We start from the raw sequence: 15958 nt of genomic DNA, 5'->3' as shown, positions 1-15958 counted from the left end.
TATAAAGACCCATATGTCATGACATTTTAATGCAGAATTTTGACACATATGTCCGATATGAAAGTAAATATGTCAGGTACCTCAACAGAAAGCTAACAAAAAAAAACAGGACGTTATGGAACAGTTCATTTGTTACCAACCATAACTTTTGACATTGGAAATGCAAAAAGAACTATTTCAAAGTGTAACAAACTAAACTGAACTGAACTGAACTGAACTGAGTGCTTTGCCTTCGGGCCTGCTGACAGGAAGTTTGACTGAAAATTAAAATGGAGTGATTAGCAGAGGGTAAGCAGAAATCAGTTGGACGTTTCCTGGAAATGTTATAAATTCTGTAGTGGAAAGAAGTATAATATTATTATGATATACAGTGTGGGTAATTTTTAGTACATTGTGAGGAAATTATTGTGGACATTTCAAATATGTTGCCTGGTAATTACCAAGTACAAAAATTGAATATTACCTATTTAAAATTTCCGTTAACTGAAAATGATGATTTATTGTAAATAAAAATGCAAAGTATAATCATACCAGAAATGATCATACTTTGTTAAACTTTGTGCCGAGTGGTAGTGTTTTTACCCAGCTTCTATTGTATTTTCATCCCAGAATGTAGTTTTTACTTTAACTTTGAGTTTGAATGAATTATATTAAGGAAATTAATTTGTTTTTCCATTTAGCACAAGGACAGAGTGTTCGCACAGCAAATAATGTATAATGTATTTTTTCTGTATCATTTTTATTAGTTTAATTGATCAAAGCACACTGGCATCATCAGTTTATATACTCTAGATCTCAATAGGTTTCTGAATATTCAAATGACTTGGCCTTGAATGGTCATTTTGTGCACTGCTGATATCACAATTAAGGATCAATAATGATGTAATACACCAATGTCATTATTATTATTATTATTGTTGTTGTTTTTGTTGTTGTTGTTGTTGTTGTTATTATTATTATTATTATTATTATTAGATATTTTTAAATGTCATTAGCGAATAAGAGTATATTGAATCCATTCATTCTGAAAATTCAAACAGGCTTAATCTGTAAGAGAATACAAGCAATTTCACAAAGGCTCACACAAGTTTTGATGAATAATGAATCAGAAGGGCCTCCATCACATCTTCTCCGTGAAGAACCCGCTTTGTAAAATTTATAGAATTGTTTGACATGCCTGAAGTGTCCCCTAACAAATCATTCTGTTACTGCCTTTTTTTCAGAAATGGCATGTATGTCTGAAATGTAACATCATGTGTCAAAAAATGTTGAGCTGCGAACGGCTCACAGTGAATGGATTTATCCGCGTGAATGGTGTGGTCTGGTGTCCGATCGAAACACGAAATTGCACACACAGAAGCGCTCAGCTGAACAGGTAAGGATGTCTCTCTTGTGGTAATGATGAAAATGTGTTCTGCTGGAAATGTTTGCTAATATGATAAGTTTGTTTGATTGTTAAAGTCTGCATCATTTCACAATTAAAAGTTACTTCTTGACTTCTTATCCAGCCAGTGATTAATCAGTGCTGCATCATGTAATCAGTTAAATAAGTGTACAGCAATAAAGCTACAATGCCTACTTTAATTTCTTCTTATTTGATAAATTTAGGCCTTTATAGCAATTAATCCACCAATGACATGAACTAATAAACCCATATAATAACTACTGTGTCTGAGTAAAACTTGGTATTAATATTTGACTATTTTTAAACCTAACAGTGTGAGTAAATGAATACGGTTTATTGAATGTGAAGTAAAAGGAGCTTTTCTTGGCTGAAAGTCTTTCTGCATTATATTAATTATACAGCACAACCAGTAATATCACTCTGTGGTGTTTACAAAATGTAATAACTTTTACCTGTGTGTATCTCACACACTTGGGTAATTAAACAAATTCAAACTGTTGCAGTGTTTGTTTATATCATTAGCTGCACTCAAAATTTCTTTGATGGACTATAAAGCGACAATTTTGTACCCATGTTTGTGTTGTTTTGTCTTTGACATCAAATGTCTTGATTTACAGGATGTCTGGTGCAAAAATCGTGCTCTTCTTGCAGAGCTTGTCCCGTAGGAAACCTCTGGAGCCCGAAGGAGAGGAGTCCAACTTTCGCCGATGCCTGACTACCCTCGACCTTGTGGCCCTGGGGGTCGGCAGCACACTGGGGGCCGGCGTGTATGTGCTGTCGGGAGAAGTCGCCAGAGCCGTGGCCGGGCCGAGTATCATAATCTCCTTCCTAATAGCAGCAGTGGCCTCCGTCTTTGCGGGACTCTGTTACGCTGAATTTGGCGCTCGTGTTCCCAAGACTGGCTCTGCTTACCTCTACAGCTATGTGACTGTCGGAGAGATATGGGCTTTTATCACTGGCTGGAACCTGCTGCTGTCTTATGTCATAGGTAAAGACAATGCCACTGTGAATACATTTCACTGCATTTGACAGTTGTTTAATTCTGGACTAGTGAAAACAACTTCTGTCCTTTTAAACTTTGCCTCAGTATTGTTTCAAATAAGGCTCAAACATGTGAACCCACCACTGTTATGTCTCATTCTTATCTGTTTTTAAGGGACGTCAAGTGTTGCCAGAGCATGGAGTGGGACCTTTGATGATCTTATTGGGAATGTCATTGCCAACTCTCTGGGCAAACAGGCTGCGATGGATTTACCTGGATTAGCTCCCTACCCAGACTTCTTTGCAGCTGGCCTCATAATGCTCTTGGCAGGCGAGTTGCATCACCTAAACCCCTTCGACATCCTGCCAAATGTTTAGCAATTTATGAGTTAAAAAAAATGAAGAACAAAACGGTAGATGATCATAACTAACAAGGTCCCGTTGTATTCACAGTCACACTTAACTTTATTTTTTCTGTGTGTTTTCTCTCTAGGGATTCTTGCGTTTGGTGTTAAAGAGTCAGCCATTGTAAATAAAGTTTTTACAGCAGTGAACGTCCTCGTGCTGCTGTTTGTTATCCTCTCTGGATTTATTAAGGGCAACACTGACAACTGGTACATCAGTGAAGATTCTCTCCTCAATAGATATGAGTATGGTTTCTTATTTTTGATAGAATGTAACATAGATTTAAGTGTCATTCTCGCTAAATATATGTTGACCGAGCATCAACATGTCTGTTGCAGAAATCAAACATCACTGAATGAAACCACCAGATATGGCAGCGGAGGATTTTTCCCGTTTGGCTTTGAGGGAACGTTAGCAGGAGCAGCCACTTGCTTTTATGCATTTGTTGGATTTGACTGCATTGCCACAACAGGTAAATACATTTAGACAGATTAAGAACACTGCAAGACTGAAGGAGGAGGTGGGAGCACAGCTCAGTGAGTTACTGTGATGTGAACTGTGTTTTTCTTCAGGAGAGGAAGTTCAAAACCCTCAGAAGTCGATCCCAGTCGGCATCGTGGCGTCGCTCCTCATCTGCTTCCTGGCGTACTTCGGTGTGTCTGCTGCCCTGACTCTGATGATGCCGTACTATTTGCTCAGTGTTAACAGCCCACTGCCTGTGGCCTTCACATACATCGGTTGGGGCCCAGCAAAGTATGTGGTGGCTGTGGGATCCCTCTGTGCACTGTCAACAAGGTATAAACACAGTGGTTGACTTACCAACGCAGCTCTGCAAATGACAGGAAAATGTGTTTATTCTGTTTGGAGTTTTGAATTTCATGCTGTAATAACAAACGTAACACGAATAACTAAATGATGACTGATGAGTAATTTGAGCTTTTTCTGACAGCCTACTAGGATCGATGTTCCCGATGCCTCGTGTTCTCTTTGCCATGGCCAGGGACGGACTTCTCTTCAGACCTCTCAGTAAAATGAGTGAGAGACAAAGTCCTGTCATTGCCACCCTTGCGTCAGGGGTTGTCGCAGGTAAAACTGCCGTTAGACATCATTTGAGGTCTTTTCTTTTCTCTGTACTTTATGTGATTTTGTTCTATAAATCCTTTCCTGTTTTCAACTCAAGTGTTCATACTCATACGGTACAAAGATGAGTAAATCTGTTGAATTAACTTTTACGTGTTGGCTGATGATAGCACACAACTTTGGACGCATATCTCTGTATGTTTTCCAAAAGCAAAATATAAAGTGTTAGAGGAAATTATTGAAGTTTATGTACTTCTTGATAAGCATTTTCCGTGTCTTTTCAGCTATCATGGCGTTATTGTTTGACCTGAAGGCGCTGGTTGACATGATGTCTATTGGAACCCTCTTTGCCTACACATTAGTTGCCATATGTATCCTCATATTAAGGTATGATTCATCTCAAGTCTACAGTAATGAAAACATGTGTAGTATTATTTTTTTAATTTAATATGACTGCACCTGAAAAGTAAAATGCTGAGAACAAGAACTAATTTTGTTGCTTACGTGTGACTTCATGCCTATTCAAAGTCTTACTGTACAGCAGTGGTGGAATGGACCTTTAAATTACATTAACTCAAATACTTTACTAAAGTAGGCTCCAAATTCAAGCTACTTGTACTTTCCTTAAGTGTCTCCATTTTAGGCTAGAGCTATGGTTAATAGAATACAATTTGTATGATTTGTAAGAGGATAATAATAATAATAATTCCAAACGTAACTGAGCATTATGAAAGTAGAGTGCAGTTTGACAGTTTTATCAACCCCTGATCGGCTTTTATATGAGAAAGAAACATCTTCAATAACAGTACAAACACGATTTAATGGTGGGATGATTAACCAAACAGATTTTTTTTTTTTTTTTTTATCCCTGTTGTTCTTAAATGCATTGATTGATGAGCTGCTGTGTGTACACTTTGATCAACTGTCATTATAATAGCAGGAGTCTATCATGCAGCTTCTACATTAAGAATGGACTTTTTTCTTCCATTTAACTGCCGTCACTGGCTGATAATTGCGAAAGATCACTAAATGAGAAGGCATTAGTCTGATGTGTGTTGGAGACATGGATTTAAATAGTTCATTGTGAACAAGGAAAACCAAAGAAACAAGACAAAGCAAATCACAGCTATCTCATCATATAGAAGTAAAGGGTACGTTAACCCAGTGCAAATGTATTTATAATTTCTTACCTTTACAGGTACCAAGTAGACCTCAGTGAGGATTCAAGCTCCAGGAAACCAGAACCCTTCACAGTTACTGGAGTTTTATTTCCTCCTTCAGAAGCCACCACACGATCATCACAAAATGTGTCTGTTTTAACTGTTTTAATGAGTAAGTGATCTTTTTAACACCATCCTCAAATATACTCCTGCATATAGATGATTTCCACTGTTAACAATCATTGGACCTCTATTGTTCCCTTCAGTCTTTTTAGCTATCAGCTTAAGCCTCTTCGTATCTGGGGCTCTAAACTCCCTGCAGACCCTCGAGTGGTGGAGTTTACTTTGTGTCACTGTGATCGTACTGATGCTGGTCCTCACTGTGCTGATCATCTGGAGACAACCACAGAGTACAGCTAAAGCTGCTTTTATGGTATGTCTCTTCTATCTATTTCAGGTAGTAAAGCATCTTTACTGAAATGATAAACTTTCATTACTACTGTAGGTATAGGAGATAACTCCTGACAGGAAAAAATAGCCAACAGGTATTTCTTGCAACTGTAAAGTGTGTCCTTTGCTTTGATTTTGCCTGTCTTGCTGTATCTGATCTTTCAAATATCTGCAGGTTCCTTTTGTACCATTGCTTCCCATTGTAAGCACCATTGTCAATGTCTATCTAATGGTGCAACTTGGATCAGACACATGGATCCGATATGCAGTGTGGATGGCAGTCGGTATGTGAACAATATCACTGTGAAAAACCCATTTGTTTGTAAGCAGAATATGAAAGAACATCAGATAAACAAACATTAACACATTTGATGTGCCTTTTCTTTCAACAGGTTTAATCATCTACTTCTGTTATGGTGTTCGACACAGTGTGCAGAAACAAAGGCTCCAGAATTCACACAACAGAGTCAGCATTCACAGCATCATGACCACTATGGAGCAAAACTCTGGCCCAGAGCAAGATTTTAATGGGTAAACATGTACATGATTGATGTACTGATAAAGCCATTCTGTCATCAAGCAAAACAGAACACTTTCATTACAATACAAAGTTTGGCCAGTGTTGTGTAGTGTTGTAGTTTTTGTTTCATGAATTCAGGATGTAAAAAAGGCCGTCAGATCACAATCTCTGACTGTCATTTTGTCCTCGATTCATGTGAAATTGGAGGTCTGGGAGAGGTTTTGAGCGTTTGTCTTTTTCGTTGTTTTTTAATAAATAAAAAATTGCAGTGAACCACTCTGCATACAAAAGTCACACACAGACATGTATTATTATTGTGTTTTCATTTCACTGTTTAGGTTATTGATTGATTGATAAATATAAAGATGTTAAATATGTATCGATATATGACACTATATATCATCTAAGATTTGGTTATATGGTGATATGTCATAACTGTTCTCTTTTACTAGTTTTAAAGGTAACAGTCTTTTACAGTAAAAGATGTCATTTGTTTTCTAAACTTAACAGACTGCACTTGGTTCAATACTTGTCTTCACCTACCCACTCACTCATATCCACATTATTGATGATTATTTGTCAAAAGCATCATTTTGTTTATGTTTTGTGAAAAAATAAAACAGTAGTCATCCCTACAATATTGTCAGACATCAGAGAGAAAGAACAGGTCAAACTATTGTAATGCTGGTCCGTCTCCTAGTGCTAGCATTTATGGTCAAGAGTAACGTAAAGCATTTTTTCTGGTGACCATGAACATTTTCATTTCATAATAAACAAGTAAAATAAGTCATATTGACATCTGAGATTTTGGGTTGTATTCTTCAATCCAGTTTTTGCTAATTTTAACTCAACAACCTGGTCATTTTTACCTAATCCTGATGGATTATTTGAACCCACTGCTAGGTTTAGCCCTTTTGACCCAGCAGTGGGTTACCTTAATAACCAAATTGGGTTATTTTTAACCCAACCGTTTTTAGTATGTACATAATACATATATACAATATAATAACCTTCTCCTCCCTCTCTCATTGACAATATTATATCCCTGTTACACCTTTTTCTTTCTTTTTGTCTTGTTTCTTTCTCTTAAATTAGCCATGTATCAATTCTCTTGTGAGAACCTTGTTAACCCACGCCTACATGTTTTGAAAAAAAAAAAAATCTACCTTTATTTACAACACGTGAGAGGAACTTCTGAAGGGCGTCTTTGTTCAGAGAGACACATTTTAAACAGAGCACCGTCTGAGACCCACGCTACCCAATCAGAAGGCAGATATTGAGCGCGACGTCACCAGCTTTAGCCAATCGGTGATTCTCTCTACGGAGGAAGCGCATTGTTCAAAAACGAAACGCAGTCGGGTAAAATAACTCAGCTGAGGCTCAGAGTGCCTCGAAACCGATACGAAGCCGCACGCTAGTGTTAGCTAGGTCCAGGGTTCTTTTTACTCAGTTGTGACACAGTATTCGCAGTTTTATAATCAAATACTTCAGCTACCGGAACACCGGCGCTCATTGGCATTTCTGACATTCGAGGTAAGAAATCAATCCTTAGCTTCCAGGTGTCTTGCTCAAAGCTTAACAACAATAAACCTGCTTAACGTACTCGGGAGACAGCTGTGAGCATAAATGTCGGTTGAACCAATGCAGAATAATTTCCAACAACGACAGCCGCAGTCTTGTTAGTTTGGTAAGAGGGGCCTCGTGATTTTAACGTTTTCAAACAGGGGACTCAGCGTCTCGTGCACGTAGAGTTTAGGCACGCACGCACGCACGCAGTCATTCAGTTCGTGACGAAATGGTTCTTGAGTCAAATTAATATTCACAAATCTAAAAAGCGAACTGACATTAAAAGGTTGACTGTAAAACATCTTAGACAAAGTTAACTGTCATTATAGTTCAGTAGTTATTATCTGTATTGCATAATGTTGGCTGGTTGCCTTAACATTACACAGCTACATGAACAGAAGTCTCATTTGTTATCTTAAAAAACGATTTCCCACATACTCTCTGAATTGTGAATCATTTTTATAAAATATAGATTTAAGATATACATTTCGCCCTCGAATGTTGCTGTTTGGCATCAACAGAGCTTCAGTGTCGAAGCTTACAGAATAGCTCACGCAAGTCACGTCAGATTTAATTTACATTAGCCATAACGTTACATTATCTCTAAGATTGCTACATCCTTCTCTCCCCATGCTTATTTAAAAAATGCAAGTGCTGGAGGTGTGGCTTCATGACTACAGGGTGTGATGCAGATGGTCAGGGCTCAGTGGTCAGTGTGAGTGCTAGTACTTATTTGGTCATGTAGAGACTAGCCTGACATTTAAAGCTACTGTCAGATTCCCTGTGTCTCTGCTGGAAAGACAGGGACTCTGGTGGAGCTTTGATGCATTTTGTAAACTGTTGTTCTGTTTTGTACATCTACTACACGTCTGTCCGTCCTGGGAGAGTGATCCCTCCTCTATGGCTCTTCCTGCGGTGTCTTCTATTCACCTTAGCATCATATACAAGCCAGAGTCTATGTGATTATGTGAAAGTTACACTGAAAAAAACAAGTGTGTGTAGTTCCTCTTTTACTACTGTTCTGGCCCTGCTGTCAGCACAGTTAAACACTAGAGGAGCCCAGTACAGTCAAATTAATCTTTTTTGTGGATTTCAATTTTGAATGATGTTATTCTTCTGCATCAGTACTAAACTTGTCAGGACAGGTGATGCCTGTGAAATCATTTCCTGTTTGACTACTCTTAGAGTTAGCCGTTGGCTTTGAAATGCAAGGACGCTTCATCCAGTTTCTGTGTGTTTTTGTCACCTTGTCTGAAGACACACCCTGACTGAGATTAAAGCTCTCATAATGCTGAGTTTCCGCCTGCAGGTATTCTTCAGAGATGGTCTAATCGTAGGCTCATCATTGGAAAAAGGCGCATTCACATTTGTATGGGGGAGTTGTTGTGACAGGTCTTCTTGAGCATTGAAATATATTTAATTATGATGATCTTTTTATATTGAATGGCGACATTAAAAGGGGGTGTTAACATTTTCTGGCTCATGGACAGGTTTGAGATGTGCTTTAATTCCTTCATCTTCATGAAGATTGGTATTCTTGTAACAGGAAAGCATGGCGCTGTGTTTGTCCCCGGGTGGATGTCCCTACGATGAGGATGAAGAAATAGCTGTGTTTGAGTCTACTGCAGCAGAGCATGGAGGCCCGTCCAGACCACGTCTGCCTGAGATCTCGGTCATCTCTCCTGGACTGGACACCCGGCCATCCATAATAGAACCAGTGAGCATCTGGAGTACTTTTTTGTTGTGCCCTACAGGATTTTCATTGTAAACAGATGTTTTAAAACCTGCATTGTTTACATTGGCTTTAATTCCTCCAATGTATTAGCTTGTTTACAATTTCAATTAACAATTATTTTTTTAAATATGTGTCTGTAGAAACTAGCAGCTAAACCTGCAGCAGTGAGACAAGGCAGCAGCGGTGATGGGAGTTCAGAGAAGGTGCAGGTTTTCCTGCGCATCCGGCCACTTACTGACACTGAGAGAGGCAGAGGAGAAGAACAGGTGACACCAAAAAGTCAACACTTCAACTGAGGGCATTTTCTCTAGGTGTTATTTGATTGTGGTTAGGCATTGTTTACTTTCTGTACATCGACTCTGTGCTCAAGGTTCACTCTTCTATCAGGGTTGTGTGGCTGTCCAAGATGAAGAAACGTTAATGCTCAAAGCTCCAAAAGAATCTCAAAACATGAGGACCGCAGAGAGGGGTGTCACCCAGAGCATTCACAAGTTCAGTTTCTCGAAGGTGGGAGAGTCACACCTGTGCACAGTGTTAAATAAGTGATAACCTGCAGTAAGCGTTTCTTATAAAAAGTTCACATACTGATGGTTTTGCACTGCACATATATCATAGATTTTTGGACCAGAGACCACACAGCAACATTTTTATGAGTGCACGATGAAGAAGATGGTGAAAGACGTGCTTCAAGGAGAAAACAGACTCCTCTACACTTATGGTGTCACCAATTCTGGAAAGACTTACACTATTCAGGGTAAGATTTTTTGTCTTTCTTGGACACATCTGTAAAAAGCCCTGATTCGATTGTGATGTTGATGTTTGCAGCTCTGGAAATCTTAAATTTCAAACTTTGACCCACAGGCATTGGTCGAGAAGCAGGTCTCTTGCCTCGGGCTCTAGTGTCTCTCTTCAGGAAACTGCAGGGTCGTCTGTATGGTGCCATGGACCTGAAGCCTGTCATGTATCAGGATGTGAGGCAGCTGGACGCTGGGGAGGTCAGGGTTGAGGAAATCCGCAGAAACTCTCTGCTCAAAGAGGTAAACAGAGGGAGAGCTTTCAAAGATCCTATGAAATGAAAACTGTAATTTCCTTGTTACATTATGTCCCAGTGTCATTTGCTGTCACTTGTCTATCAGTAATTTTCTTGTGTGTATTTCTTTGTGAAAGTGTCATTTACAAAACCTAACTAAGTCATCATGAACTCAGACATAGAAGTATTAACTGTAGATCAGTGTCAACCAACCTGCAATATGCTCAGTTTTGTTTCTGTTTTAAAGGTGAAAAATATCCAATTAGAATCAATGGTATGATGCCAAATATTTAATGATATCTTCATCTTGAAATATCTCGCTCAGACGCGTGATTGAAAGCAAAGAACTCTAACAGCCAGAGGAGTGTAGGATTTTATGTTCATGTCTGAGTCAAGGAAAGAGATATCATGTGGCATGACAGCTGAGCTTGGATGGCTAAACTTCCAGCACCTGTTACATATACATGTTATACATGTTTTCTTTAGTGAAAACTTTTTATATATTCAGGTTCTTGTGATATTTTTCTAATGTAGGTAATCACATATTATAAAAAATGAGAGTGCCTTCTGCCATACGTATGAGCTGATGTTCTACTTTTGTTTGTTGCAGGATGAGAATCAGAGTTCTCGTCGGGTTGGCACTACTACAATCTGGGACAGTGGAATCGGAGGTCTCTCATGTACAAGCAACATCGCCACCCAGCTCGAAGGTAAGGAAGAAACCCTGTGTTGTGTTAGACAACTGTATATTACACATTGAGATTGATTTAGCAAGAACTAATTTACCTTTTGAAAATGCTCCTGAGAAAATTCAAGCACATTTTCACCTTTTTATTGAAATAGAACGTACATTGAATTTCCCTCTCTGCAGAAACTGACAGTGTTTGCCTGGAGCCCGACAGCCTCTCACACAGCGTTGGAGATAATTTGGAAGAAGGAGTGCAGTTTTCTATCTGGGTGTCCTTCTACGAGATCTACAACGAGTTCTTGTATGATCTGCTGGACGCTTCGCCCGCCCTGCAGCCCAGGAAAAGGGCCACGCTGCGGCTTAGTGACGACAGGCAGGGCAACCCCTACGTGAAAGGTAACTCGAAATAAAAATTAGAAATCATGTTTGGAGAACATTAAATTAGGATGTTATGTATAAGTTTGAACCCTCCTGAGGTGTATTCCAGTATTCAGCTTCCTTCAATTGATGGATGTTATGCTACTTCTGTGTGAACTGTACAGTAGCATGTATAACATCTTTGTTGTTACTACCAATTCTTGTTTTGCAAGAGTATAACTTTTACCCTTTTCTGCTTCAGACCTCACTTGGATCCAGGTCCGTAGTGCTGAGGAAGCCTGGAAAATTCTGAGGGCTGGACGTCGGAACCAGAGCTTCGCCAGCACTCAACTCAACCAAAACTCCAGCCGCAGGTAGGACCACGTTAAACTTTTGCCTTACGAAACCTAATTTTGATTTATTTATACACATTTGTTTGACATTTATCACTCCCACAGCCACAGCATTTTCTCAATCCGCGTCCTGCACGTCCGCCCAGAGGCAGCCATGCACATCAGCGAGTAAGTTAACCTGTTGCTGCCTATTCTGAATGACAGTTTTGGTTATTATGATTTGTGATTGTAGAGGGGCTAAAACAGGGCTGTGTCTCACACTGTCTAATTATTTTCAGACTGACTGTGTGTGATCTGGCTGGGTCTGAACGCTGCAAAGAGCAGCATAACGGAGAGAGGATGAAGGAGGCCAACAACATCAACACCTCCCTTTTAACTCTTGGACGCTGTATAGCTGCTCTGAGACACAACCAGAACAACAAGTATGTGTTTAACGCTAACTCTGAATCAAGATGCAACACTGTTTATCAATAGTTCTGTTCCCAAGGTTAAGAATAAACGTAAGGATATTTAAATGAACTGTCTGAGAAGGAGATATTTATAAATAACTTCCTAATGTATCTACAGGTCACGACCTCCTCAAGTGGTGCCCTTCAGAGACAGCAAACTGACCCGGGTCCTGCAGGGTTTCTTCTGTGGTAGAGGAACCTCCTGCATGGTGGTCAACATCAATCCATGTGCCTCCATCTATGACGAGACCCTCCAAGCCCTCAAATTCTCAGCTATTGCTACTCAAGTAAGAGACAACGCTGTTGTACTGTACATTGAAATCTGTGATTTAAAGATTCATAGATCTATTCTGGCATGTAGGTATAAGACCAATAATAAACAATGTCCCTCACACCATTTCAGCTGGTCCATGGTCCATCCACAAAGACCAGAGTGGCCTACATCCTGTCCCTGCTGCGCGACCCAGCAGGAGTCGTTAATGACAGCACTCTGATGGAAGATGACGAGGATGACAGTGATATTGAAGATGGAGATATCACCATGTTAAACACTGAGGTAATATTTATTTATTATTATCTCCACAACCAATTCTCTTTACTTTGCAAAACATGTCAATCTATGAAGTAATCATAACATTTTGCCATGGAGGCTTTACATATTTAGATACATGCATATAGTAAAACACCTACACTGCCTTTTTAACAACTAAAACCAGCAAAATGTTAGTCAGCGAGTGTGCAGAAAGCATTTTATACCAGCATTTCCAGTGTTCCTCACCGCCAACTGTGCTTTATTAAGGCTTTGTTGCAGGCCGTTGATGTTCTGAAGAAAGAGGTGCAGCGCCAGCGGGAAGAGAAGGAGGTGCTTGAGGCAAATGTGAGAGAGCAGGTGGTCTCTGAGATGCAAGAGATCATCTCTGAGATGCAAAACGGCTTCCGGTATGTGATTGTGGTGGGCCATTATGCCTTTTTATAATCGTAAACAGGCTACAGTTGTTTTACGAAGTAATCTAAAAAGTTCACAAAACATTTCCATTCCCCTCAACAGTCGGGTTGCAAAATTAACTGAAATATCATAAGACAATGCTGGAATTTGTAAAGTAAATGCGGACGCTGAGTTTTGTCTTTTACCCCTATAGAGAGACCCTGGAAGCAGACAGGGCTCTTATCGAAGAGAGGTATGAAGACAAGATAGATAACATTCAGAAACATCTGAAGAAGTTCTACAGCCAGGAGCTGAAGGTGAGAGCCTCAAGTCTGTATTGCTTTCAGCCAGTGTCTGTCCCCATGCTTTGGTTTCAACATACATTATCTGTAAAATCTACACTTGAGTTTAATAAGATCCCCAAATTCAGTACATGTCCACACTGTAGTTATATTTGTAATGCTGTTGCTGCAGTGTCTGAAGATAGTCGAATGCAGCCGCTGTGAATTAAATCCTTTCTTTCAGGAGCGAGATCAGGAGATTGAAGCTTTGTCTGCCGCCCTTGATACAAGAAGGGAAACAGACTCTGTGCCTGTGCCCGTGCCACAGGGAGACTCTGAAGGGCCTCGACGATCTCGCCGCATCACGAGTAACTCAGAAGCCAACAGGCTGCGCAGTGAGCTCGACCAGTGTCGCGCTGAGCTGCTCACCAAGACACACGGTAAGTCACAAGGTGACTGAAACACTGCTCTGGTTATTTTTTGTCATGCTAGGATATTGTTAATGATATTTGACGCCTTGCTCTGTTTGCCTGTGCAGAGCTGATAAAGCTGAAGATGCAGCTGGAAGTCCCAGGTTCAACTGGCACCCTCACCACTGCTGCTGACCGCAAGCTCGAGGAGGGTCAAAGGGTGAGTTACTGCTATACCGTATAAAATGCACCTTTTTTTCACTATGTGAGTCTCTTCACCCTCAGGAAGACTTAAAATTCTGACTTTATTTAACAGAACTTGCGTCAGCTGCGTATGGACCTGCAGAGGCTCGGGGCGGGCCTCCAGTCCGGTGAACGAGCCTGCTGTCGTAACACAGGAGGGGAGAGGCTGCGGCAGGCATTAACAGCTGCAGACGAGACACTCGCCAAACAGGTACGACCACAGATATGTGCAGTATAACGTCATGTCATGTTTTGTTTTATTTACTGTTTTTTTTCCTTCTTTAATTGACTTCAAGGTAAAGAACAACATTATTTAGAAATTGGCATTGTGTGTGATTCGGTCACCTATTGCCCTAACTTCTGCAGAAAGATCACATTATTGGAGGGTGAGGATGAAAGGATACATCATACATTATCTCTTCGATGAACATTTCTGTTATCAGTACAATAAAACCTTATATGGTATGAGAAAGCTCATTCATTTAAATAATGTAACTCTGAATTTAAGCTTTATTTTTTGGTGATTTTTGTCAATTTATTAACTGCGAGTTACTGCAGACTTCAACAGAGCTTATCATTTTTTGTTGGATAAGATGAGTTAATAATTTCTAAAAATAAAAAAAGTGTTGCTCTCTACATCAAACATGTCGGTTCAGTACTTTCAGTTGAAGCAGAAAGTACTGAACCAAATCACGACCCAATATAACATCAGCGTATCTGCATGAAGTTCACTAGAGTTTTGACAGTAATTCTATCTCTTCTCACTTTGATCCTGATTACAGACGATCAAACTTTAGAGAGGCAGTACTTAAAGGAGCTTCTCTTGACATACATTTCTAAGTTTTAAAATTACTTCTTTTTTCTCTCCCTCTACTCTCTTTGCTAATGATCTCATGCACAGCCAGCTTTGAAACAAAATCTATGTTTCTAACCGCTACACCACGAGATAACTGCAAAAGCATGTTCGAGAAATTTCATGATGCCTCACTTTTCTCTTTCACTCAACCTCCCACCTTATCCCTCACCTTCACTTTCCCCCCTCTGTGGCCTCATCTAACCCTGTCCACTGACTTCTTCTCAGGACCAGACCCTGTTGGAGCTCCAGAACGGCCTGATGCTTGTCAAAGCTGACTTAAGGCGGAAAGCGGAGACCCTGGCCCAGACCCAGGCCCTCTGCCCTCAGCTGCCCCCCTCAGGTTCTGATACCTCCACCACAGCATCCTGCAAGAGGAGGGGCTGTGGAGCCGCTGCGCCAAGTGACACTGAGAACCGACCCCCGCAGAAACGGCCCTTTTACCAGTCCCTGTTCCCATCGTGTACCCCCACACGTAAATACAACACTCGTGCTGTCGAGGATGCAAACATTACCCCCTACTCACGGATCCTGCGGTCTCGCCAGCAGTCTCCACCCCGCAGCCCTGCCCCCACCCCTCGTAGTCTCAGGGGGAAGTACTGAGCTCTTTGGAGCTTCAGTAAAAGTGTTGTCTTTTTGATATTATGCAAACAGCTATATTTGCTGGCAACTTTATAATATTTTTATATGTTGTATATATTCACTTTTTGCAGTGCGGTTCACTCACTGTTGTCATGCCAAATACATTTAGGACATTTTACGCCAGTGAGAAAAAAAAGAGTGTTGCTTTAAGGTAGGGTTGCAGTGCGCATGCTACTAGGAGAATTGAGGTGCTCTTGTAAAGCTTCCCAGTGACTAATGGTTATGGCATGAGTAGTTCATGTGTGTGTAATTATCCTTTCCTGTCTCTGCAACTCTTCACATAACTTTGCTGTAAGCACTCTTCTGTTTTCCACAATAAAATCAATGAAAACATTGTTTTGAGTTGTCTACAGCAAAAAGGAAAGGATTTTATTCTCCTGTTTTGAAATATATTAACTGTACTGCAGCAATTTCATGTATATCAT

The 15958-nt window shown here is 40.2% G+C and overlaps 2 protein-coding genes across 11 annotated transcripts in view; both read left to right on the top strand.

The window, feature by feature from the left end:
• Positions 1-6295, top strand: part of LOC115593906 (cationic amino acid transporter 2) — a 91081-nt gene extending 84786 nt beyond the window's left edge. For 8 of the 9 annotated variants that reach the window (XM_030437604.1, XM_030437603.1, XM_030437601.1 and 5 more), the window contains 11 exons: positions 1224-1375; positions 2023-2393; positions 2562-2717; positions 2880-3263; positions 3364-3586; positions 3741-3877; positions 4156-4258; positions 5070-5203; positions 5298-5464; positions 5657-5765; positions 5874-6295. In XM_030437604.1, coding sequence (XP_030293464.1) covers positions 1224-1375; positions 2023-2393; positions 2562-2717; positions 2880-3263; positions 3364-3586; positions 3741-3877; positions 4156-4258; positions 5070-5203; positions 5298-5464; positions 5657-5765; positions 5874-6016 — 2079 coding nt within the window. In that variant the 3' untranslated portion in view covers positions 6017-6295. The remainder of the gene's footprint in view (positions 1-1223; positions 1376-2022; positions 2394-2561; positions 2718-2879; positions 3264-3363; positions 3587-3740; positions 3878-4155; positions 4259-5069; positions 5204-5297; positions 5465-5656; positions 5766-5873) is intronic. The other variant, XM_030437605.1, reaches the window with a different exon arrangement.
• Positions 6296-7325: 1030 nt separating this feature from the next.
• Positions 7326-15869, top strand: kif20a (kinesin family member 20A). 2 transcript variants are annotated; one of them, XM_030438772.1, is made up of 19 exons: positions 7326-7534; positions 9114-9284; positions 9443-9568; positions 9690-9809; positions 9918-10056; positions 10164-10339; positions 10943-11042; positions 11204-11416; positions 11640-11751; positions 11836-11898; positions 12009-12152; positions 12298-12466; positions 12583-12735; positions 12979-13118; positions 13319-13421; positions 13630-13825; positions 13924-14015; positions 14112-14249; positions 15120-15869. In XM_030438772.1, exons 2-19 carry the CDS (start codon positions 9120-9122, stop codon positions 15492-15494), a joined length of 2724 nt encoding a protein of 907 aa, XP_030294632.1. In that variant the 5' UTR covers positions 7326-7534; positions 9114-9119; the 3' UTR covers positions 15495-15869. The 2 variants fall into 2 exon arrangements, with proteins under 2 accessions (XP_030294632.1, XP_030294633.1); XM_030438773.1 differs by lacking the exon at positions 15120-15869 and adding an exon at positions 14335-14408.
• Positions 15870-15958: the final 89 nt, after the last annotated feature.

Source organism: Sparus aurata, chromosome 13 (assembly GCF_900880675.1).
Source record: "Sparus aurata chromosome 13, fSpaAur1.1, whole genome shotgun sequence".
NCBI classification, from domain to species: Eukaryota; Metazoa; Chordata; class Actinopteri; order Spariformes; family Sparidae; genus Sparus; species Sparus aurata.
This window is presented reverse-complemented; position numbering and strand designations above follow the sequence as displayed.

Excerpts from the sequence above, each read along its gene's own strand:
- kif20a (XM_030438772.1), top strand. The coding sequence starts at position 9,120 with ATGGCGCTGTGTTTGTCCCCGGGTGGATGTCCCTACGATGAGGATGAA. Across the intron at positions 11,899-12,008 it reads GCAGCCATGCACATCAGCGA|ACTGACTGTGTGTGATCTGG; the intron begins GTAAGTTAACCT and ends AATTATTTTCAG. Across the intron at positions 14,016-14,111 it reads AGCTCGAGGAGGGTCAAAGG|AACTTGCGTCAGCTGCGTAT; the intron begins GTGAGTTACTGC and ends TTTATTTAACAG.